The following is a 26,284-nucleotide window of genomic DNA, read 5'->3' as shown; positions in this document are numbered from 1 at the left end:
GACACGTTTGGGGGAAAGGACACGTTTGGGAGTGTTACATATATACAAAATTTAGTCCTGGTATCTATGATGAGTTTTTTTTATCTATGATACATGTTATATACTGCTTGTCCTTTCGTCTTTTATCGGTTTATGCCGTGACGTTGGCACTTTTGTATCGTATTATGAGTTTGCATATCCCATTGGTACATTCCGCCTCTCTTTTTCTAAGATTGTGAGCTTGGACGCCGTTCGTGCTGAGATATGTAGCACTCTGATCTATATTTAGAATGATTGACAGTTTGGGTACAATGGTTCTCGTTGGGTTTCCAGATTGGTCAATATCCCTAATGCGCCTCAACATGAGGAACTAAAAAGTTCGATGTAAACAAAAAATCTCTGTGGGGTGATATTTCACACGTTTCTATTATAAACAAGTAACTGAGCTTAACCTTTTGTGTTGATTTAGAGAATAAGGGAACATAGTAATGTGTAAAAAAAATGATTTACCACGAGGAGCTGCATCACGAAAGGATTCTAGGGGATTGCTAATTTACGGAAAAAGTAATCTCACGTCGTACTCCGAAAATTTAACAACATAATATGTGAAAAGGTCTCGTCTTCGAAACCAGCCATCATACATAATAATGATCGTAAGTTAACGATATGAACTGAGCAACAGAAGAAAACTTTACCATTACCGCCTATGGAGAAACAATTGCAATCATTGACCCAGATGGATGGCTTTCTCTGCAACTTAATCTTTCCGTCACGCTTTAGCAAATTGCTGAAGCGTTAGGAACCAAAAAAAATAACACAAACATAGTCTGCGGAGCGAGTACAATCTCAAGGCGACAAACTTTACTTTATTGATATTTACAATCTAATAAATGTTATCAAAATACATTATGTTACACCATACAACAAAAAACCGTTAATGCAAAATTTGAGAATATTATATGTATGTTCCTCGTGTTGCAAACCGGGTATTTAAACAAAAATGAAAACAACACGTCTTAAATTCCATTAATCGAAGTGTTTTTCAGGATTGAATATCCTCAAAAACGGTAAATTCTAAGCAAAAGATGTATAAGAACTGGAACATATGTAGAGCTTTATATGACGGGAATGACACATTGATCAATTACATTAATTTTACGGATAACGACAGCCTGTTTGAATTTTGGAGAACATTTCGCCATTCAAAACAGATCTGCAAAATAGCTATGTATGTTTGGCTACTGGATTTAAGTTTAGAAATCTGTTTGCAATTAAATATTCACATTCCATATACAGTTTCACTGCAACAAATTTTATCCTTAATGTATTTTGACTACCACATAATTTTATGTAAATAGATAAACTCTATGTTTACGCGTAATTGAAACATGATTTTGAAATATCAAATATGATTGACAAAGAAGAACTAATGTAAAGACCGCATTTATCTTGCGCAATGTTTCAATTTTTGGAAATACAATTAATCTATAATTTAATATGCTAAAAACTTTAAAAAATAAATTATTTTTCATAAAAAGTTTTGATTTAAATCCCTAATTTTGGGTATCACTTTAAAAACATATTCAGCTAAACTTAGGCGGCAGACCAGTGTCTTTTGTACTGTTTGTCCGAAAACACAGTTATCGTCCTTTATTTTTGTTGCTTATAAGACATACAAATATAGTCCTTGTATGGAAAGTGTGTTACTTGCAATTGTTTATATACCCTTTCCAAATGTATTTCTTCATGTTTTGTTCGTCAAATAGCAAATAGAGGATACAATTTAACACCGAAAGAAAATTTGGGTTGTGAATGATTAGGTAAAGTAGTGAATTTGTCCAGTTTTAAAAGGTTAGAAATTAGCATATCGGAAACTGTCAGAAGAATTCAACATGACATTTTGATTTAGAGTTGATGAAGTTTTCTATTTTTTGATATAATCTGTGCCCAAAGTACGTAGTACACCATATTGTAAAAATATTGTTGATAAAGCGCAGGACTTTTTTTTCATTTTTTAATTTTCATTCATTGTCTTAAAGAAATGCACTAACAAATAACTGTGTTCTCGGACCTACACATCTACTTTTGCATAGGTACTATTTCTGTACCAAAAAGTACTTGATTTACAGTTTCCTTAATATTACAAAAAATTTAAATTAAGAAATAGTACTAAATATTAAAAGAAAATTTCCAGTACTATAGATTTTGTGTACAGAAATAGTACCAATGCAAAAGTAGCTGTATATATAGAATAATCAACAGTTGACAAAGGGGAACAACCGGAGTTTAAAAGGTGTAAAATAGAATGAAATAAATAATATTTTAAAAAGAATATATCATTGGGTAAGAATATATAATAAAACCCGGTTGTTTTAGTAATATTCATAGACATATATCAGTGGCGTTACCAAATCACATTAATTGACATACCGTATAGCGGGTTATTTTCGCGGAGTGAAAATTATCGCTTATTTTCGCGGATAGAACAAAATCGCCAAAATAAATTCCGCCAATTTAAAAGTGCACATGCAAAGGTATTGAGAAAAGTTTTGAATCCGCCAAAATACTAATCGCCAAAATATTTCGTATACCTTATTCAATGAAAATCGCGAAATTTTACACCCGCGAAAATTACCCGCTATACGGTATAATTCTTAAATCTTATGTTATATCATTAACTAATGAAATAAATTACAACTTGTGCGTTTCATTATCCGTAGTTTCTTATTCCATAGGATATTATAAAGATTGTTTGCATTTACTGAAAGGCTTTTTATTATTCTCTGTTTGAAAAATATATATATATATATAAGGATAACAGTGACCAAGTCAGCGCTGCATTAGAAGGTTTTGTAAAACTGTGAAAAGTTGTAGGCAGACATTGATACACTTTTACTGGAACAATGCATACGATACACTGACAAGTTTGTATCAGCTCAGAACATATACGATGGCTTAAGGATGTAGTTTTGACAAGTCAGACAAATGAACATACTAGTATGAAGATGCCTGTTCGACCCTAATAGATTAATACATTTTTTTAGGGGATTGAATGACCCCCGAATTGAATTCCAAACAATTGTCGGTGCACACAATTAATCAATTGTTTTGAATTTGAAGTCATAAATCATTGGCGCATGATGTTCGACACATCTTAGTGGTGTAATACATTGTCATACTAAAAACGTGAGAAGTTAAATACACAATTTGTAGAAAAAAGTAGAAAAGAAAGAGAACAAAGAAGAGTTATTGTTAAAAGCGATGAAATAAAACATTAGCAGTTGTCCGGTAGTTCTACTAAATCGTAATCCTCCCTTTCAGTAGGTAATTCACAGTGGTCATAATTGTCATCGGTTGACGGTCGGATAAAAAATCTTTTCTTTTCACTCTCATGATGAGTCACATCGTAATCACTATCTTTCGTTGAATCATATATGTCATCAGAAGTTTTCTCATGTGAGATTGTACTTATAGCACAGTCGTAAGTATCATCTTCAGAGTTTTCTTGAGTCGTTTTATTGTTATCCATTTCATTATTATGATATATGACATCATCATCATCTTCTTGCTCGTTGTAATAAATAGCGTCTTCAGAAAATGTTTCGGATTTTTTCGGAGTTTCTTTTGATATTTCGTAGTGGTCCTCTGCTACTATATTTAGGTTAACATGTGAAATCTCGGTTTCATTTTTCGTCTTTTCCACGTCCTTTTCGTCGTCGTCAATGGGTACGGCAAAATCGTATACGTCTTCAGTGTCCGTTTTCTCAACTGCAGATCGGAGTGCTTCAATACATAACTCGCTGCTTACTGCTTTTATTGAATTTGATGAAGATATAGAATAAGCGTTCGCATATACTTCATCGTCGTCTTCTATACCTTCGTCGCCATTTGTCTTTTCACTTTCTTTAGATTCTTCAACCTTCAGATTTTCAGAGTTCTGTTCTATTTTGTGTTTGTTGTCGGTACCAAAATTGTTCACTTCTTTTATTGAATCTGACGAAGATACAGAATAAGCGTTAACGTAAACTTCATCATCGTCTTCTATATCTTCATCGCCATTTGTTTTTTCTCTTTCTTTTGATTCCTCAACCTGCTTGTTTTCAGTACCGAAATTGTTTACTACTTTTATTGAATCGGACAAAGGTGCAGAATAAGCGTTAGCGTAGACTTCGTCATCGTCTTCTATATCTTCATCTCCATTCTTCTTATCATTCTCATTTGTTTCGTTAACCTCTCTGTTTTCGGAGTTCTGTTTTGATTTGTCCTTGATTTCATTATCAACAACAAAAGAGTTATCATTTTCCGTTTTTTCACTACGTTTTACGGATTTTGTATACACGTGCTCCACGTCTCCGTCACGTTTTTTATCATCGCCCTCAATTTTCGCTGAGGCTTTCGGCTTAAAAGTTACAACTTTTTCGTCTAGGTTTACTTCAATTCCGGAATCGCTAGCTCTACTCCCATTTTCTTCTTTTTCGGAAGTTATGTCGTCTCCGTTCTGCTTCCTGTTTATTAAGTCTTCACTACTACCATTGTCCTTCCTGTTGGACACGAACGTCTCCTCGTCAATCATATGATAATTTTGATTTCCATCTGATATTCTTTGAAGATCGTTGTTAGACATCTTGGATTCACGATTTTCAGCAAAAGCCATACTTTCTGTAAATGCTCTACTTTTTACCTCGTATCGTTTACCGAGTGATTTGTCGGACCTACAAAAATAAGGAAATAAATTTATATCAAACGTTAAATTCAAACGTTAGAACATTATTATACCTTTTGGTATAAAGCGCAAGAAAGAAATTAAGAACATATCTTTTTATTCCTATTCCAAATTGAAGAGAGGCGAAAGATACCAGAGGAACAGTCATAATCATAAATCGAAAATAAACTGACAGCATTACATAGCTAAAAATGAAAAAAAGACAAACAGACAAATAATAGTAAACAAGAAACAACATAGAAACTACTAAAGACTGAGCAACACGTACCCAACTAAAAACTGGGGGTGATCTCTCGGGTGCTCCGGAAAGGTAAAGACTGTTAATTGGTTGAGGTTAGTGATTATTGTCAAATCAATCAACTTAATTGAAAATAAGAATGTGTTCGCATGTTTTAACTGTTTATTTCGGGGTTTAAACAAATTTAAAAACATATTTCACTTTTACAATTTTAATAAATGATTTATTATTACATTCAAATTGATGATACTTAGGAATGCAACATAGTATACGTAAATGAATTCAACGAGATAAACATTGGTGACATTGATACATCTTAAACCGTAACTAATCGGAACAGTATTTCGAAGTCGTGTCGCGACAGGTAGTACTTTGCTGTCTGTCGTGTATTTGTTCGTTTATTGTTTTTGTCATTTATCAAATCGACAGTTTTTCGTGTGCGTTGTTTTACATTTTGTCAAGCCGGGGCCTTTCGTAGTTTACCAAACGGTATGGGTTATGTGGAGGTCTTTACGGTGACGTATACAGTGGAGATCACTTCTAACCTCTCATTAGAACTGTCAGAATATTCTGTCATAGAACTGTTCTAACCTGTCCTAGAACAGTTCTAGCTAGAACAGTTCTACCCTAGAACTGTTCTAGGTAGAACTGTCAGGATCAGTTCTAGGTAGAACTGACTAAATCAGTTCTAGGTAGAACTGTCAGGATCAGTTCTAGGGTAGAACTGTCTAAAACTGTTCTAGGTAGAACTGACCAAATCAGTTCTAACCGTAGAACTGTCAGCAGAACTGACTAAATCAGTCAGAACTGTAGAACAGTTCTAAATGACGTCACTGCAGAAAGGGCAATTTAGAATTTAGAAGAAAAAATCAGTTCCAATTACTTTACTATATATAATAGCAGATGTTTCTATATTTTTTACTGATCAAAAGTTACATGTACAAATATCGAAGTGGATAGGAGGTTATCCAACTCTTCGGAGAAATATTTTTATGAGATTGCAAATGAAACATCATTGTTTACGTTTCTTCGTTCCCCGTTTTTAACAGTCTCTTCGTAAATATAACTCTGCATTTATTTCAAGTAAATTTAATCTGAATTTACCTTGTTTGCCTTGGATTTACATTCATGATTTAAGGTTCTGTTTTGACAAATATTCAAACGAAAATTGTACAGTGGATGAATTATGGGATATCATAGTAATGAACACAGTGTTGTTAAACGCAAGAAAACTATGTACATTTGCACTGAGGTCTCAGATTTGATTTATCTCGTTGCCAAACTTACCCATAACGATAATGAATAATATCTGGGAGTCTGGAACGTCAGAAAAATATACTCGATCTGAACATGAATGAAATATTTGCCACTGGACGTAAGGCTACAAACAGAACTAATCATTTTCCTTCTTCAAATTATATTAACAGTAAAGTCAGTATACCTTTCCAAGAAGAGAACTTCTCATACATGTACTTTTCATTTTAAAATAAAGTATATGAATCAGTGATGTGAGTGTTGGATGATGCCGTTAAATAGTTTTGTTTAAAAAAAACCATCATGAACTACTGACTTAAAAAGTCACTTTTTGTGACGGTTCATTATTTAATCATTTAAGTTTGGATGTAACGGGTCTTCTGTCGTTATTGTGTTATCAGCGCCCATAGACATAAGTTAGTCATGTGACCGTAATGTCATCAACGTTTTTTCATGGTTTGGCAAGGTTTAAAATGGAATTTAGAATTAAATTATAAGAAATTAATGACTTATCATTTTTTTCTGTCTATTCGAAATAACATAAAAAATGTGGTGCACACTATTAAAAAACCTGCTTCGCACATTTTTAAATTAAAAAAAGCAAAATGATCAGTTTTGGCTGATGCAGTCATCATATATGGTCAGATTTGGTTGATGCTGTCAAATATGGTCAGTTTTGATTGATGCAGACACATATTATTGTTACATGAGTCAGTCTGAGGTATGAAAACTACTGAAGTTTGTTCAATTTCCAATATTTCAGTTATTTATATATACTACAGTAAAAAAAATATAACTGAAGTACTGTGCAACTATATAGACTCACATAAAAAAAAGCAAATATGGTCAGTTTTGGTTGATGCGGTCAAAAGATTTTATTATGTACAACTCAGTCTGAAGTATGCAAACTACTGATATTTGTTTACGATTCAATACTTTGAATAAAAAGAGGATATACTGGCACTATAAATTCATACGAACAAAATTTTGAGGTCATTGTTTTCCAATATTGCTGTAACTTGTATATTACAGTCCCTCTTGACCTAAAATTATAACTGAATTACTGTACAGCTATATAGATTTGCAAAAAGAAAGAGCAAATAAGGTCAGTTTAGATTGATGCGGTCAAAAGATTTTATTACACGACTCACTCTGAAGTATGAAAACTACTGATATTTGTTTACGATTCAATACTTTGAATAAAAAGAGGACATGCTGGCACTATAAATTCATGCGAACAAAATTTTTAGGTCATTGTTATCCAATATTGCTATAACTTGTCTGACTTGTATATATTACAGTCCCTCTTGACCTAAAATTATAACTGAATTACTGTACAGCTATATAGATTTGCAAAAAGAAAGAGCAAATAAGGTCAGTTTAGATTGATGCGGTCAAAAGATTTTATTACACAACTCAGTCTGAAGTATGAAAACTACTGATATTTGTTTAGGATTCAATACTTTGAATAAAAAGAGGACATGCTGGCACTATAAATTCATGCGAACAAAATTTTGAGGTCATTGTTTTCCAATATTGCTATAACTTGTATATATTACAGTCCCTCTTGACCTAAAATTATAACTGAATTTCTGTACAGCTATATAGATTTGCAGAACGAAAGAGCAAATAAGGTCAGTTTAGATTGATGCGGTCAAAAGATTTTATTACACGACTCAGTCTGAAATATGAAAACTACTGATATTTGTTTACGATTCAATACTTTGAATAAAAAGAGGACATGCTGGCACTATAAATTCATGCGTACAAAATTTTTAGGTCATTGTTTTCCAATATTGCTATAACTTGTATATATTACAGTCCCTCTTGACCTAAAATTATAACTGAATTTCTGTACAGCTATATAGATTTGCAGAACGAAAGAGCAAATAAGGTCAGTTTAGATTGATGCGGTCAAAAGATTTTATTACACGACTCACTCTGAAGTATGAAAACTACTGATATTTGTTTACGATTCAATACTTTGAATAAAAAGAGGACATGCTGGCACTATAAATTCATGCGTACAAAATTTTGAGGTCATTGTTTTCCAATATTGCTGTAACTTGTATATATTACAGTCCCTCTTGACCTAAAATTATAACTGAATTACTGTACAGCACCCTTTTTATGGACGATCAATGCATTTGAATGAGGACAATAAATTTTAGTTGGACCCCCCCCTTTTTTTAAACTGCTTGACCCGTCCCTGGTGGTTTGGGCCGGAATAACGTATTGCATTAAGGTCAGATAATTTTGTTATGTAAAACGAGTCATCCTGACTCCCCGAATGACAAATGTAAAATAAATGAAATAATAATGCCCCCCCCCCCCTTCCCCAATATTAACGGCTTAATTTATGTTCAAAAAATGAAAGAAAAACAAATAATTTATGTAACACATCAACAAAAGAAAATCACTGAATAACAGGCTCCTGACTTGGAACAGTCACATACATGCAGAATATGGCGGGGTTAAAACCGGCAAAATAGCAAAACTCTTTATAATATTAATCGCTATTTTGCCGAAGCCTTTATATTTAGACAAAGAGTTCTTAAATTTAAACCAAATCAATTCTAGCCGTAGAAATTATAAATCAATTTTAGCTGTAGGATTTATAAATCAATTCTAGCCGTAGAATTTATAAATCAATTTTAGCTGTAGGATTTATAAATCAATTTTAGCCGTAGAATTTATAATTTAATTCTGGCCGTAGAATTTATAAATCAATTCTAGCCGTAGAATTTGAAATCAATTCTAACCGTAGAACTGTTCTAGAAGTAGAACTGACCAAAGATTTGGTCAGTTCTAGCTAGAACTGTCTAAAACTGTTCTAGGATAGAACTGTCAGGATCAGTTCTAGCTAGAACTGTCCAAATCAGTTCTAGGTAGAACTGACCAAATCAGTTCTAGCTAGAACAGTTCTAACCTAGAACTGACTAAAAGGTGTCAGGCTGACAGTTCTACATACTGTTCTAGAACAGTTCTCCTGACAAATTCTGACAGAATTTATGAGAGGTTAGAACTGATCTCCACTGTAGTTGTTAACATCAACGTTATTCGGTCTGCGTTGATCATGTTTTAAATAGAAACGGTTGTTATTAGCAGACAAATTCCCTCCTTCAATATCTTTTTTCAATATTTTTAGATAAGGTAATTGTAAAAATTTAAACATAATTTTCTACAGCTACAAATAAACGTACATGCACCAGCACTTCTATTTTTACTTACATCCATTGATTATGCAATGTTTGAAAAGTGAAGGATATGTATATACTTACTTTTTCTTGCACAGAATAATAACTATGATAACCAAACAAACAACAACTACACCACACACAGCACCGGCTATGCTTGCTACTAAAATAAAGATAAATATGAATATGTATTTCTTTAATTTGTTTAATATAAAAATAAGAAGATGTGGTACGTACTAGTCGGTTAACAAAAGCCCTGACATGAAAAATATGAAACATTCAATTGAGAAACCTAACATAATTTATACTTAACATGTTCTTAAGAAATAGTAAAACAAATTTGATTTTTTATGAAAAAATTATAGTAATTGTCCTATCATATCCTGGACACAAATTCGTCAGTTACAATTACAACGTATAATCACTCTCTATCTTTTTACTTTATTTTGTTTTTGTCGCTGTATCATTGACGCAACATTCTTATATATCAGAAAGATATTTGAGAAATCTTAATTTTCATGAATAATTATACCTTATTGCGTGCAATTTAAACTACGCACATTATTGTGCTATGATATCATCTCGAATCTAGATTTTTTTTAAATTTTTATTCAATTTAATAGGCAAGAATCACGCGAAAGATAATAGTGAATTTTATTTGTTGATAAACAAAATGTAAAAATTACGGGTACAGCAGTCAATATTGTGTTAAAATCTTAATCATTATAAACATAATTTAAAAAAAAAACAAATACATGTACATTGTAATTCAACAAAGAAAAACAAAAATGCGTATAGGCACAGCAAATCAGCAACACCGAAAGACAAAATACAACAAAATATCATAGCAATAATACAATGGCGGAATGTATAAGTACCGAGCCACGTCAAAGTGATATTACAAAACAAAATAGATTAAGGTCAAGGATCAGTAAATGAACTAGTCCATAGATTTTTTAAAAATTTAGAACTCAATTAGATATTGAAAATATACATCAGAAAATGTAAAAAAAAGTATATGTCACCGACTTCGTTTTCAAGAAAAATCCATTTTTAAAATGGTCCGAGAGGGTACTAAATTACATTGAATATATAGGGGAAATCTATAGTTTTCTTCTACAATTTTCGGTTTCCGGTATAAATCACGTGAACCGCTCCATAGAATTTTTTTTAAAATTGATATTTTCTTCCTTTTTGTCTTACGAATTAGATGATATTAAAAAAAAATATGGTCACCGACTTCGTTTTCCCTGTAGAAGCGACGCAAACCCAACCTTTTGGCAAAAAAAAAAACCATCAAAATTCGTGACGTCGTAATTTTTATTACATAACGTCAAGTTATCATGCTAATAATTTCCAACGTTCTTCGTGTTGATTATGCACGATGATTATGTGTTTCGTATTAATAGATTCTTTTTATTATAAGAGTCTGGATAATTATCATTAATTTTTATTAGTATTACCAATATTCTTTATTCTTTATATTTTAGCACCCCATAACACTCTTTTTCTTTTTTTTGGGGGGGATGGCGTGATTTAAATTTCTATAAATTCGGGACCTCGGGATTTCATCTTTTAAAGTCTGGAATTTCGGGATCACGACCACTGCCATCCCATTCCCCCCTTACAAATGCATATCATAAGATGTCTTTTCCTTTTTAATTTTCTTTTGGCCTTGTGTTGTTGTCTGGTTGCTGTCTTATTGAAGTACTGACTACTTACGGCATTTACATTTTACTTTAGGTACTGAAAGTCTCTGACACTGTGCATATTTTCTGTAGGTACAATGTATATAAATAGTAGTTGTATGATATAGAGATGATCGATATAATCTCGTTCTCGACCTTCAAGTTTTATGAGTGAAATAGAATTAAGAACAGTTCTATTTTATATTTGAGATGCTACTTTCAGCTAGGGTACATCTTTTTTTATTCGGTTAATTTTTACCAATATATTTCCTTTGAGGAGACAACCATGCGAATCAATACTATTAGGATACTAAGCCATGTATAAATCTTCAAACCATATACTATTTATACATGTATCTATTTAAAGATTTGTGTTCTATTTTTAACATCGAAATTGCGGACGTGAAGGAAAACACCATTACAAAAAAAAAAAAAAACCAACGTTAGAATACAAAATGTAGCGATGGATAAATGATCGTGAAACATCATTTTTGTTTATTTTTAATTTGTTATAGTCTAAAAACTGTTCATGAATATTAAACTGTTGTTCCAACCGTGAACATGTTAATTAATTTAAGTGTATTATAGTTTAGTGCCATCTATGACTGACTGACAGCAGCGGCGAATTTATGACCAGTATTAGTTTATGTGGTTCATTTCCTTTTCTGTAATTTGAAAATATTTTTACTTGTTCCTACTGGTGTGGTAATTTTCAAAATATGGGATACATAGTCTTACCGTACAATACTAAGTTTTAACTTTAGTATTAATGTCCCAAACTTGCATCCCCTTCTGCTTATTTTCTGCTAGACGATGTCTTTTCCCAGTGAATATAGGGTTTTTGTAAGGACAGTTTTGACATATTACATATAGAATACTTCCGAGACCACACTCGTACTGAATATGCATGAAATATTTGCAACTGGACGTTAAGCAACCAACAATCAATCAATCAATCCGAGACCACACTGTATTTTCTCATCACAATTATGTAGAAATAGTAGTGAGCAACAGTTTTCACACTTGTTTTGGTCGGCAGATATACAAACTCTACCACCCTACGTCCCTGAAGCCAGTCAAACACCTTATTTTCATTTTGAAGATCGTCTTCATGACTGTTTTCATATTAATTTTAAATTTTAGAAAAACAAGTTCATTCTCCTAGAAGTAACATATTTTCCGTCAAATTTACCGTTGACGTCCCATCGAAAAGTCGTCCGGTGCATTTTAACATTGCAAAATCTAGTCAAAGGGACGTAATTCGTACAAAACGTCGCAATATTTCGCGGAAACCGCTAGACGGCGTTCATTTACTGTTACTTGACCTTAAACAGTAAACGTAATACTCTACACAGACTCATACAAGAACTCTATAGTTTAGAGGGTTTTGTAATGTACACAAAGTGATATCTATAGGATGCTTTTAAATTAAAAAAAACAACATATGCATGACACAATTTTACTAATATTATACAATTACCTATTTCTGACGTAAATGCGTCCTCTTTTAACATTTCTGTGCCTGCGTAAGAAAAAGCAAATAATGAAAACGGTAATTAAAATCATCTTAAATACTTTAATGTTCAGTCTCACAAAAAGAGGGACGAAAGATACCAGAGGGACAGTCAATTTCCAGTAACAATTTAACAAATCAAACAAGTGTGTGTGTGTGTAAACTTTAATACCTTGATAAGATACCAAAATGATTTCCATATTTTACAGGTCAGAGGCAGATCTACAAGGTAAGGGGATGCTTTGTGGGAAAACAATGGTTATTATTTAAGGAATCTCTGAAGCATGACTGGAGCGGCCCCCTCTTAGGCAGTCATTGAATATCTGTTAATGCTCCTATTCAAAAATTACCATAGACTTACAGCATTTTGAATGCTTCATGTGATATGCATACAAATATTCAAAATTGTGGAATTAACGTAAAATTTGAAATAATTAGTTGACAGTAGACTTGCTACATGTCCCTTCCTAATTATGTTTTTTTTTCTTTTTTTTTCAATTTTGCCCCTTTAATAATTCTACTGCTATAACTAGGAGATTACGATTATACTGACATCTGCAGGAGGAAGGCCTTTCTCCAAGGGCAATCAGTAGGCTGGCACTTATCAGTAAACATATAAGTTAGTAAGAGTGAAATAATAGAAAGGGAATTGTAGCAAGTCTAAGTTGACAGTTATTATTTGTAATTTTGGATAATAATTATTGATATGAATTTGTAATACTTACTATTACCACTTAATATAATGATAACCAGAAATAGACAACTATTCTACGAGCTATTTATCAACCTGACAATTTCAGCTATATAACGTAAAATGTATAAAAAAAAAAATGATTTCACGTGGAATGATGCTGTTAAATTCACAGACAAATTTTGCCGAAGTTCCAGTGGCGGATCCAGGGGATTTCCGGGGGTTGGAACCCCTTTTTTTTTGGCCGATCAATGCATTTGAATGGGAGCATATAGTTTGAACCCCCCCCCACTTACTCTTGGTTGGGAACCACCAACCCCCCCTTTTAAAATGGCTGGATCCGCGCCTGAGTTCTGTGTTTGAAGCTTTACTTTTGGATACAAAATGAAAAAAATATTATTTTTTTATTTCGAAATCTGATATAATAATAAGTGAATGATGTTAAGCGTATTATGCAACATGTAATGGTCACTTGCTTTATATTTCGCATAAATCCTATTAAATAGCATTCTAGTTTGCCTAAATGCTGAAATGGAACGAGCTTTTTTTTTTTTTTTTTTGTCAAATCCCAACTGTTGGTAGGTATTGGTTTATGAGTTTGAAATTTTATTAAATTGTTCAAAGGGATAAATGGACTAAACGCAAGTTTTTTTTTAACTTAGCAACGCCATTTCCATTGGTACGTGTCAGTAGATTCAAAACAAACATGCAAACAATAGGAAACACAAAAAGGCATGGTCATTTACAAAAATGTATAGGAAATAAACAGTAAATTACAGTTACAGTCAATTTATTATTTGTTTACTCTTTCTTGATTAAATATTTTTGTGTTGGTTACCGTTTCTGTTTTTAAATAATTACTATTATTGATGGTTTTCAAGATAACAGAAAAACTGATAAAGTTGGTCAAAATTGGTCGTTATTAATGTAGGTTAGGTCACCATTTGAAATTTTCTGATCCATCTAAGGTACATGTAGATCTCAACCAACTGACCATCATTTAAATCACTGTCCACAGTATAATCTGGTCCCGTTAAAAAAGAAAAAAAAACAGGAAAGATATTTTCAAAGAAAATACAAACACTGGAAGCATACAAGATTACATGGTGCATGTACAAATATACATTTGAGATAAAGTTCGCTTGCTTAATTTTGTACCCGTCATTTATTTATTGGATGTATAGAAACACAGCCAAATAATTTATAAATACACGGGCATAGGACGTATAAATACACATGGCAGTCCAGGTCTGTGAAAGCACACAGCCAAGGGATAAATTTAAACATTACACACACGGGACGTTGTCTATCAGATCCCAAGATAATTTAAACCAGAGTGGCTACCAAGGGAAATCATGAAATAAGAGAACCAAAGATCTTTTTTTCACTTGTCTCACTACTGGTCCAAAAAATTATCAGCAAAAGTCTAGATTGTATGTTCATGGATGGTCTACACATTTTTGTATGTTTATCAGAAATAATCAGGAAATAAACGTCTCTCTGTTTTAAAATATTTCATTACAAGGAAAGTCATGAATAGATGGAATGTGTTGATTCCTCATTTTATCAGTCAGTCACACTACTTTATATGAGGATCAGTCGCGAATTCTTGCAGTAGCGATAGTTTGAAAGATTTCCCCAAAATTTACTAATGTAAAGTTAAAAGGGGCACTAGCTATTAGATATATATATATATAGAGACAAAATAAAATATGTTTTTGTTTGTTCAATCATTAATGAAAGTGAAATAATAATTCCGTTTTAGAAATTTTGTCAAAATAAGCTAAGAAACATTGACGATGAATTATTCACTTACAAGTGAATAATTCGACCTAATTGAATCCGCCTTCATGTGACCTTCACATTTGTGACGTATATATATTTATATATAATTAAAATCAATTTAAACAGAATGTGTGTCCGTAAGACATAAAATCCCTCCCACTCCCTCATTTCAATAGTAAATGAAGCGTGACATTAATGTCAGAACCCTAATTTTACATATTTTAAAATGTTCGTTTTTATCACAACCGACATGCATATGTAGCTATGTACAAACTTCATCATATACATACCATTTGAAGAACTGGTTTCGATTTGAGACGTTGTGGCATTGATGAATGTTGTCACATTGTCGTACATATAAGTAGTTGTGGCATTAATGGCGATTGTCAAATTGTCATCCTTTATGGTTGAGTTCACAGGCATGGTTACCTCTATCGTGGCATTTGCTGTTGTGTTATGGGGCATCGTTGATGTTGTAGTATCCATGGTTACTGTATTTGTATCAGTGCTTGTGATCGTAGCATCTGTTACGTTTGGATTTGACACGGTGGTATTATCGATTGAAGTAGAGTTTTCTGTAGCATATACAGATGTTAGATTTTGATTGGTTGTTGTGGCGGTTTCGTTTAAAGTTGTGTTCGGCGAAGTAGTAGTAGTGGCGAGTATTGAAGTCGATGTCACGCTCGTTGTCGTCGCAATCGTTGCTCCCTGTGTAGCTGCAACTCCATAAACACAAACTAAAGAAGAAAAAAAAATATTATTCAGTGAACTATCATAGTTTTTGGATTATTATAAATAGCTACGCACAATCGGATATTTCAGAAGAAGAAGTCCACACATGTTTATCCACACTCATCATCACTAAAAATGAAATTCAATTAAAATATTAAACTACTAATAAAAAGATAAAAGCGATGGATCAGAAAGGAGAAAGCATTTCGAAGCTTCCGTATTAAGATACCTTAAGCTTCCTACAAAACAAATATTTACGACCAAGGCACACAGTTATATGATTTGAGAGTATGTTTTTCGTTGACCTAATATTTTGATATATATGTCTCGAGATTTTAAAACTGTAGTTGAGCCTAACATGCACTTGAATAATCATCGGCCTTCGTTGAGTAACTTTGTAAAACACATACACTGATGTATATAAGACTGTTTTCTGAATGTGTACGATATGTTTCAAAGCGACTAACGGTACCAAATGAATATACATAATTATGTTATTTATTATTTATATATTATATATTTTGACGCAGAGTTTGCTCAATATCTCTGATCTGGTCTGATGTATTCTAACATATAATTATATATATAACAAAAGATGTGGTATGATTGCCAATGAGACAACTCTCCACAAGAGACCAAAATGACACAGAAATTAAAAACTATTGGTCACCATACGGCCTTTAACAATGACACAAGCTAATACCGCATAGTCAACTATAAAAGGCACCGATATGACAATGTAAAACAATTCAAACGAGCAAACTAACGGCCTAATTTATGTACAAAAAATGAACGAAAAACAAATGTGTAACAAACGACAACCACTAAATTACAGGCTCCTGACTTAGGACAGTGATGTACATGTAACAGTACAACATATTAAGAACGAACTATAAAATCAGTTGAAAAAGGCTTTACTCATCAGATGGATAAAAATACAAATACAAGTGGACGTGGCCATCCATGTACTTGTACATCCCAACAACAAAAAGACACTATGTTCAGATCTGAGAGTACTCGCAGTTATAACTGACAAATAGTTCGAAGCCATTATAACAACGAATAAAATAGCATATTATGTAGTTTGAAAAGTAAACATACTATGTCATTTATAGATATACATTGATGGAGGATATAAGGTGATCTGGTGTAATTTAGTGCACGTCCTTGTCCGTTGGCCTTTAGAGTATTTGTGTTTTTATTTCCTTTTTATGAAGAGCGATTTTACTGCATCGTCCTAGGCCTTCCACATAAAAACTAGTACTGACGAAAAAAATGCTTAATATTATATCTCGTAGAAGATGGCTATCATAGATTACTGTTGCATCATTTTATTATTGTTTTGGTTTCTCCTGCCTATTGTTTTTACTTAACAAAGAGATTCAAGCTACTGATAAAAAGTGTAAACTACTTGTTTTTAGAACAATCAAAACACGTACTTAATCAACTCAGTATCGAAACAGTTGGTTTTATCTAAAAATAATGTGAAGTTCAACGTAATTAAAAACTTTATAGGAGGAAGCTATTATATTTTCCATCTTTTCTAAAATTAATATTTTGTGTTACTCTACAGTTTTTTTGATGTTATTCAACAATAATTTAATTTTGGATGCAACGCGTCTTCTGATTGGCTGACGTTATTTTGTTATTAGCCCATAGACATAATTTAGTCATGTGACCGTGACGTCATCAACGTTTTTTCATGGTTTTCTACGGTTTAAAATAGAATTTAGAATTAAATTATAAGAAATGACTGTAATGTTTTTTTCTGTCAATTCGAAATAATTTTAAAAATGTGGTGCAAACTGTTAAATAACCCAATACGCGCGTTATTCAGGGTGCACCAACTTTTTTATGTTATTTCTTTATAGACAGAAAAAATATTACAGTCATTCCTTAATTATGTTAATTTTTTTTTTTTAATTTGTTACACAAATCGAAATTCTTTTAAAATGAGCTTAAACTGTTATTTATAATTAAAAATTAAAAAAATACATAGGAAGAGAGGTAATGAGTACGAATCATAAGAGGTCAGATAAATTTTCACTAGATGTTTATTCTCATATATACATTTATACATGTATATATTATCAAATTTATGTGTACGAGCTTAAAAAAAATGATTTTGAAACTGAAAAGCGCATAAACTGTATGATACAATATGAGAAATATCTAAGCAAATATTGTGAAACAAAAATTAATCGCAAGAACAAAATTTGGCGGAAGAAAAACATATGATAATCAGAACAAATACAAAGATCTTTCCTATAGCGGTGATTGTTATCAATAATTATTCATTATTATTAATTTTTGCAATATAATTGCCATATACTTATTATAAATTCTTTTTAATTTCCTGTGTACTAACATCTTATTCTCCAACATACATGTATACTACTTTTAATTAATGAACCTCTTTTAATTGAAACTTACAATGACCATTGACATAGGCTCCTGCCAGAAACATGGCAACTCCGTGAAATCACGTTATTAAAATAACGCGACCCTCAATGAGAAACTTGACGATAATTAATCTACAGATCGGAGACGAAGAGCCATCAATTATAGCTCACAAAGAAAAACAATGGGGAAACCTATCTCAGATGAAATAATTTCTTTTCTTAAAAGCTACTTTGAAAATCGTTGTATTTATTTTGTGTATATATGTCTCTGTTCATGCTATATATTTTGATGTAACAAAGACAACAAAGGCCAGTGATGCAGTTGACCTTTTATAATATAACTGGCCTCATAGTACACAATCAAACCATTTGGTAAAAATAACAAGATAGATCCAACGGTTAAACAAGTGTTTAGGATTATTATTATTTTTTATATTTCTAGGATGACAGCACTAGTCATGAAAGAATTTAATGCTAAAGCCACATTGTGTGAAATGTTCATTTTGATTTGATAATGTCACCAATTTTCATGGCATCAATTCACAATTGAAAATGTACGCACAAGCGCAGACGACACATGGCAGATTTTAAATGGCTTTTCCATGAATTGACATTGTTTTCTGTCTGTTTCATTATAATGAAGATACCAATATTGTATTTAAAGCTTCTCATTGGTGAGATGATGGTCGCAAATACCCGTTTACTGGCTCCTCTAAAGCGTCGCCAGTAAACTTAATTGGCGACCAATTATAATTGATGCCGTCGGACCTTAAATATAATTATACAGTTAACATTTCCAAATTATACAATCATTTATTTAACTAAATATAAAAAATAGATTAAAACATTACAAATAATTTCCCTGTTCTGTTACAACTGACAATAATTTTAAAAAGAAAATTGTATAGATAAACAGCTAAGGTTTTGTTGAATCATTGTCCCACTCTTAATGTAGATATTTTAGATATACAACTATTTAGATATACAACTATTTAAACTTCAACAATGACACCTTGAAATATTAGGAAATACACACATCGTTGACTAACTTCCTCATTCCGCTTAGAGTGTGTATAAATATAAAGAAGTTATACTTAAAACTACTTTAAAACGGACGTATACGCCTTCGATGCATTACATAACTTAGTGGTCGACACACTCTATTTAAGTGTTCGTTAGGTGTCACATTTACACCTTTTAAAATTTATTAAGCTTGGATTTATAACATAGTCTTTGCCACATAGTGATTTTTTACTTTCAAGTACATTTTTACAGTTGATTTATTTGTAGAAGTTGAAAGCAATTAGTCATTAGATGCAACATTACCATAATTATATATGTCGTCTTTAATCCTGTCTCAGAATCCTGTTCACACCATTAAATTAAGTTGACCCCTTCAAACCGAAAAGTTGTTTAAATGAATAAATCAGATGAAAAAACACACCAAAGACTTTTATATGACATTAAAACAGATTTATTTTAAATGTTGCATTTTTTGTTGCTCAATTCATGGATAAATAACTTGAATACAAATAAACATTTTTAATATTTGTCAATGTCTTTCATAATGTGTATTGTTAAGTTCAGTACGTTATAAGGTACAATATAGAGATACAATGTATGATATGAATGCCAACGAAACAACTATCCACAAAATAACACGGATGTAAATAAATAAAGGTCACTGTAAAAGAGGGACGAAAGATAACAGAATGACCACAGGCACTTCATTCTATCCATGGGAAGATCCACGTATATTAAATATACGTTTATCGTGGGTCTTTTTCTGGCTAGAAACAAGTGCCCGTGAGGAGGACAGTCAAACTCATAGATTGAAAAAAAAAACTGACAATAATGCCACAGCTAAAAAGCAGACATAACAGTACAGCAGACACAACATAGAAAAATAAAGACTTAGCAACACGAACCCATCCAAAAACCGGGGGGATCTCAGGTGCTCCACATGTACCACATTAGTCTTGCTACATGTCCCTTCCTAATTATTATTATTTTTTCAATGTTGCCCCTTTCACAATTTTACTGCTATAACTAGGAGATTACAATTATACTGACATCTGCAGGAGGAAGGCCTTTCTCCAAGGGCAATCAGTAGGCTGGCACTTATCAGTATACATATAAATTAGTAAGAGAGAAATAATAGAAAGGGAATTGTAGCAAGTCTAGTACCACATGTAAATGCTTAATCAATATTGTATAAGGAAGTTGTTGAAGTCTATACATATTTTAATGTCGACTAGGTTCATATAAAAAATAATATGATTGCCAATGAGAAAACTGTCCACAAGAGACCAAAATGACACAGACATTAACAACTATAGGTCACCGTACGGCCTTCAACAATGAGCAAACCTCATACCGTTTAGTCATCTATAGAAGGTCCCGATATGACAATGTAAAACAATTCAAACGAGAAAACTAAAGGCCTTATTCATAAATGAACGAAAAATAAATATATAACACATAAAAAAACGAATTACAGGCTCCTGACTTGAGACAGGCACATACATAAATAATGTGGCGGGGTTAAACATGTTAGCGGGATCCCTACCCTCCCCCTAACCTGGGACAGTGGTATAACAGTACAACATAAGAACGAACTATAAAAATCAGTTCAAAAACTCATCAGACGGACGTGGCCGGGTAGTAAGTTAGCTTACCGAATATGACATATGTGTGAAATAAATCCAAAGAAATATTAAAACTGACAAAAAATCTTTTCAAATTTATTGGCAACACATTCTCAAACTTTATGAACAAAACTAAATATCAAAGAATTTAACAAGAGAAGACAAGTGACCTCAGTAAAACCAGAGTCATGATAACTCACACAAAACTTAAAACAATTAAAACGGATGGCAAAAGTCATTTGACAGCAGGCTCCATTGTTATATCATATATGTACTAGGTTAAATTTGATAGGGTTGAACAATTTAAACATGTGAGCGTCCACCTCTTCCAAAATCTGGACTAATACTTTGACCTATAAAGGTTTACTTTTACATATTGTTACTTGGATGGAGAGTTGTCTCATTAGCACTGATACCACATTTTCTTACATATATGGAATACAACACGTGCAAAAGTACAAGACTGAGAACAAGCTGTAGGAATCCCTTTAAGAGGGTGTCCATGGAAAAACTAGGCAGTGGATGGCATGACATATTTTGTTTTCAAATTTTTTTCATCTATTTCATATCACAAATTTATTCTTTCTCAAAGTTAAATTTTGTTTTTTATTAACTGCAACAAATAAAGAGAAAAAAATACATAGAAAGCACTGAAAATTCACTGAAAAGGGGAGATAACTCTTCATTTTGTACTTAAATTGGTTGCATTGTTAGTGAAATTTAAAATCATATTCTGAGCCATCCACTGTTGATTCAAAAATATCTTTGACATAATTATACATCCTTTGTATGATATAAACATTGCATTGGAACCAAAAATTCAGTGGGAAAAAAATTATGTTGTGCCACCCATATAATAGGATTTGCCTGATATTTACTTGGACAGCCTCTTAAATGGTTTGCTTCATCGGAACTGCACAGTAAACAACTACACAAATGACAAAATTGAGGACAACAATTGGAGATTAGAGTCTTGTATAAGGCAAATCATATTGATTTCTTTGTCATGGCTTGGTTGAAATTAATATATTGAAACCTTTCTGTTCTGTAAGAGTTGTTTTCCTTGCAAACATACAACATATAGAAGTAGGGTGCTATAATTTGATTCTTATGGGGTGGCTAGGGTAAAAAAATGTTGTTCTGCATAAATTGTCCGATGACTTGTCTTTTTTTGCAAAGTGTCTCATTCTGCTCTTTTTTATTTAAAACTACTGTCCTGCTTTTTTTTCAAATTTCATCCTAGCCCCCTTCCCCTTAAAAATCAAATTAGGGCTCCATTATAATAACATGCGAAGTTGCAGGAAGATATTATTTAATACCATACATTGTATGTAAATCATTTGAAATTGTACCTTTTAAAATAGCTTTCAATGAATATGAATACCGTTATGACGCTACTTTGTCTTTTGTCAGTTTCTGTCATTATATTTTTAAGGTTGTACCAAACACCTTCACAAAAATTATTTTAGTTCGTTTAATTTTCATAAAATTTTGACAAAGTATTTACTTTGACCCTTTGACAAAAATATAAAAAAATTAAATAATTTGAACCAACCATTTTATCAGAAAAATTACACTGGTTACATAGCAGTTTGACAAAGTCTAGTTTTGATCATTGAGAAGCTTAATATTCTCTTAACAACATATACAACGTAATTAAAACGTTTAGCTTATTTTACAGAGTTATTTCCCTGTAATGTTAGGTGCCACCTTAATTAGTTCTTCAACTGCATGAGTACCAATGAGACAACTCTCCATCAAAGTCACAATTTGTAAAAGTAAACCATCTTCGGCTTTGATCATTCTTGCTGAAGATATATTTAGAAAAGCGCTTCGGACGCATGTAGTTTATAACGTGGTCTTTCCACTTGTTATGTCTAGTATTATCAGATTATAACATGGCATTTTTCATATCGCATACAAGTGTATTATCAGCCCAAGGTTCAATATCAGCCCAAGAGCCGCATGGCTCGAGGGCTGATATTGACCGAGGGCTGATAATACATGCGATATGAAAAATGACATGTTATGATCTTTTTATCATATGCTTCAACAATGGAGAAAAATAACAGATTCATATCCTTTTACGTGGTTCTCAAAAGAAAGTCAAAGAGTGAAAAGTTCACGGACGTCGGACTCCAAATTTAGTACATTCGATATGAATCTTTCTATCATATGCCTCAACAGAGAAGAAAAGCATTTTAATATGGACGAATCGACAAAAAAAAGACAATTCAACAATATACTTAATGAATACTGTTTGAAAAAGTCAACTTTTTCAAAGTAACTTTCTAAATTATGTTTGAAACTTTTAAAAATGCATTTATTTAATAATTTGTTTGTTTTTTTATTTTTTATTTTTTATTATTATTTTACACAATATACTTTTCAGTATCCAAATAATTGTTTTTGTAATGTTTTTCACTGAAAACGTAGCATTGAGGTGTATTTTCCGGAATATGCCGAGTATTACCGGAATGCCATGCGATAACGTTACGAAAAGGCATGTGATAACAATCGAAGCATGTGATAAACTTTTCATATCAGCCCGCTAAGCACCAATTCGAAAAATACGGAATTTACGTAAATTTAATGCTATTATCATACAGTAAAATTTATATGTTATTTAGTCTAAGTATATGATAAGTATAGATTATTACATGGCATTTTTCATATCAGACCCTTTATCGGCCCAAGGTTATGATATTAGCCCAAGAGCCGCATGCTCGAGGGCTAATATCATGAACGAGGGCCGATAAAGGGTCTGATATGAAAAATGACATGTAATTATCTTTTTATCATATACTTCAGCAGAAGAAATACAGACAAGAACTATTAAAATTTAATTTTGTTTATCTTTGCATTTTCAGATAATATTTACAGACAACCAAAAAAAAAATCTTATTAATAACTTTAATTGTTTTTATTGCATACTATTACAAGCATTCATTGATCTTTTCGCAATAATTATTGTGTTCTTCAATAATATTGTCAACTCATTTATGTCTTTCAAAACAAGTTTAACTTAATTCATTTTTGCTCCTCAACCATTTTTGGAAAAGTCTTATCACTTGCCGTTTTCCGCGTTCTGTTGTCGTTTTCATACAAATTTCCGGAAATGCACGAAGTTGCATGTGATAAACGTCACGGAAATTAACGGAAAGGAATGTGATAAAATACCGGAAGCAGTCAATAAAGGCACCTTTATCAGCCCGCTATTGAAATTCCAAGGAATCTGATCAATAAACCTAGTAATCCTTTCATAGCCTTATGATATTTTCAAATGTTATTGAACTGTAAAATTTAAGTAATATTTTATACAAGTATATGATAAACCGACTTATTGAGGATAATTTTATCCCGACGTGTTCAACTGATTGGTTTTGATGATAAAGATTACCGATCGCAATCTTTTAGTAAATAAGCAGGCCAAACCATGAAGGAAGTGAAAAATAAGCGAGAAGATAGAACTATGTTGTGTTATAACAGTTGTTAAAACTATGATTTGGTGTATTAATTTGTATCTTCAAGAACCAATGGTAAATAAATACTTTGTAACTCACATGTTACTAACATTAATTTTTTTCTTTCATCGCGGGTTAAATTTTCTTTTGCTAAGCGGTTGTCGAAGTTCTAGTGAGAAATCTTATGGTGAAGAGTCACTGCATGCGAATAAGCTGTCGCGGTAAATTATAGTAAGAGAAAAGTTCAATAGCAGTACATTTCTGAAGAATTTGATTAGATAAAAAAATCTTTACTGTCCCTTTACACGGATTTATAGAAAATCACATTATTTCAAGTGCATATAAAACATCTTAAAATGTTATGTTTGCTCAATTTGAATATCACATGACTTTAATTTAAATGTCACCTTATAAAAATCGATTGTTTTCTAATTTTTAAGGTTAGAATGTCTTCAAAAGGAAATAAATCTGAATTTAAAGAGGTTGACCATTCATTATCAACCTGGACTTTCATATAAAGACAGTTGCTATGTTGATCCGTATTGGACAAAGACACTCGATTTTTTTGGGTTCAATTTTCAATATATTGTACATGAATATACAAATTTCTTTTTGTACGATATGGCTCCGGTTTTAGGATTTATCGCTGTGTTTAAGACCCAATTGATGGTCTTGAGCTATATTTTCTGCTCACTGGTCGAGTTGAATACAGATGTTTGACACATAATAAAAGTAAAAGTCAATATATAACCTTTCTCTTTCTCAATTGTATTGCTTTGCTAAAACAGTAGCAGATCCCCAATTTATAGAAAGGAAGAGGGCTACATTGAGTTATCTATGTATGGAAATGGGTTAAATTAAGGTGGTACTTAACACTACGGGGAGATAACTCTGTAATATCAGCTAAACGTTTTAATTACGTTGTATTGTTAAGGAAATATTAAGCTTCTTAATGATCAAAATAAGTGTTTTTCAAACTGCTATATATCCAACCAATTTTTTCTGAGAAAATGATTGGTTCAAGTTTTTTTTTTAATTTTTACATTTTTGTCAAAAGGTCAAAGTAAATATTTTGTCAAAATTTTATGAAAATTAAAAGAGCCAAATTAATTTTAGTCAAGGTGTAAGATACCACCTTAATCTTCACTTTACTTATAGAATAATTCGAAATTCAACAACGTTTTTTTTTTTTTTGAAAAATTGCAAGTTCTAAACTTCGGATATAACTTCTGCATCAGTACTTCCAGAGAAAATTAAGTAAAAATATATACATGGATATATATATTCCAGTTTACTCTTATATATCTAATATTATCATGGTATTTTTTACATCACATATTGCGATAGATATACAGTACTAATTAAGACAATTTGAGTAATTGTGTACAGATCAGCAATAATAACATCCCCCCTCCCCCCCCCCCAAAAAAAAAAAACAAAACAAAAACAAAAAAACAAAAAAAAAGATTCTTTTAAAAGTCATATCAAATATGACTGGCTTCACAGAATTGCAAAGTAAAAACATATTTTACGCATTTTTGCTTCTGTTCCAAGTCGGGAGCCTCTGGTGGCTATTAGTATTATATGTTTGGTTTTTTTTTTAAATTGAATGTATATGTTTTTGAGTTAAGATTATTCGTCCATTTTCACTGAACTAGTACATTTTTTTTTTATTTTTGGGCCAGCTGAAGCTAAACTCATTGGATTAATCATCTTATTATGTGTTAATTTTATATATTTACTCTAAAGACATTTCAATTAGTGTTTACTGCTTCTTCACCAAACATGGCGAATTTAGGAGAAATTAAACAGGGTCAGCATGTTTGTTTTATAGTAAAGAAAACCCCTGTCTCGTCTTGTCTCGTCTTGTCCCGTTGACAGAAAAAGTTTATAATAGATTAAGTTGATTCCGAAGTATCCACGTATCCTACCGTCATGAAACAAATTGAAAAATATTCCGAAAGAGCTAA

The 26,284-nt window shown here is 32.0% G+C and overlaps 1 protein-coding gene across 4 annotated transcripts in view; it reads right to left on the bottom strand.

Moving 5' to 3' along the window:
- Nucleotides 1–807: 807 nt before the first annotated feature.
- The window catches only part of LOC143044602 (uncharacterized), a 31,960-nt gene continuing 6,483 nt past the window's right edge, over nucleotides 808–26,284 (bottom strand). For 3 of the 4 annotated variants that reach the window (XM_076216664.1, XM_076216662.1, XM_076216665.1), the window contains exons 2-5: nucleotides 15,359–15,805; nucleotides 12,560–12,601; nucleotides 9,476–9,554; nucleotides 808–4,691 (exon numbers count right to left, since the gene is read on the bottom strand). In XM_076216664.1, coding sequence (XP_076072779.1) covers nucleotides 3,254–4,691; nucleotides 9,476–9,554; nucleotides 12,560–12,601; nucleotides 15,359–15,805 — 2,006 coding nt within the window. In that variant the 3' untranslated portion in view covers nucleotides 808–3,253. The remainder of the gene's footprint in view (nucleotides 4,692–9,475; nucleotides 9,555–12,559; nucleotides 12,602–15,358; nucleotides 15,806–26,284) is intronic. The other variant, XM_076216663.1, reaches the window with a different exon arrangement.

The sequence above is a fragment of the Mytilus galloprovincialis genome, chromosome 9 (genome assembly GCF_965363235.1).
Source record: "Mytilus galloprovincialis chromosome 9, xbMytGall1.hap1.1, whole genome shotgun sequence".
Classification (NCBI taxonomy): Eukaryota; Metazoa; Mollusca; class Bivalvia; order Mytilida; family Mytilidae; genus Mytilus; species Mytilus galloprovincialis.
This window is presented reverse-complemented; position numbering and strand designations above follow the sequence as displayed.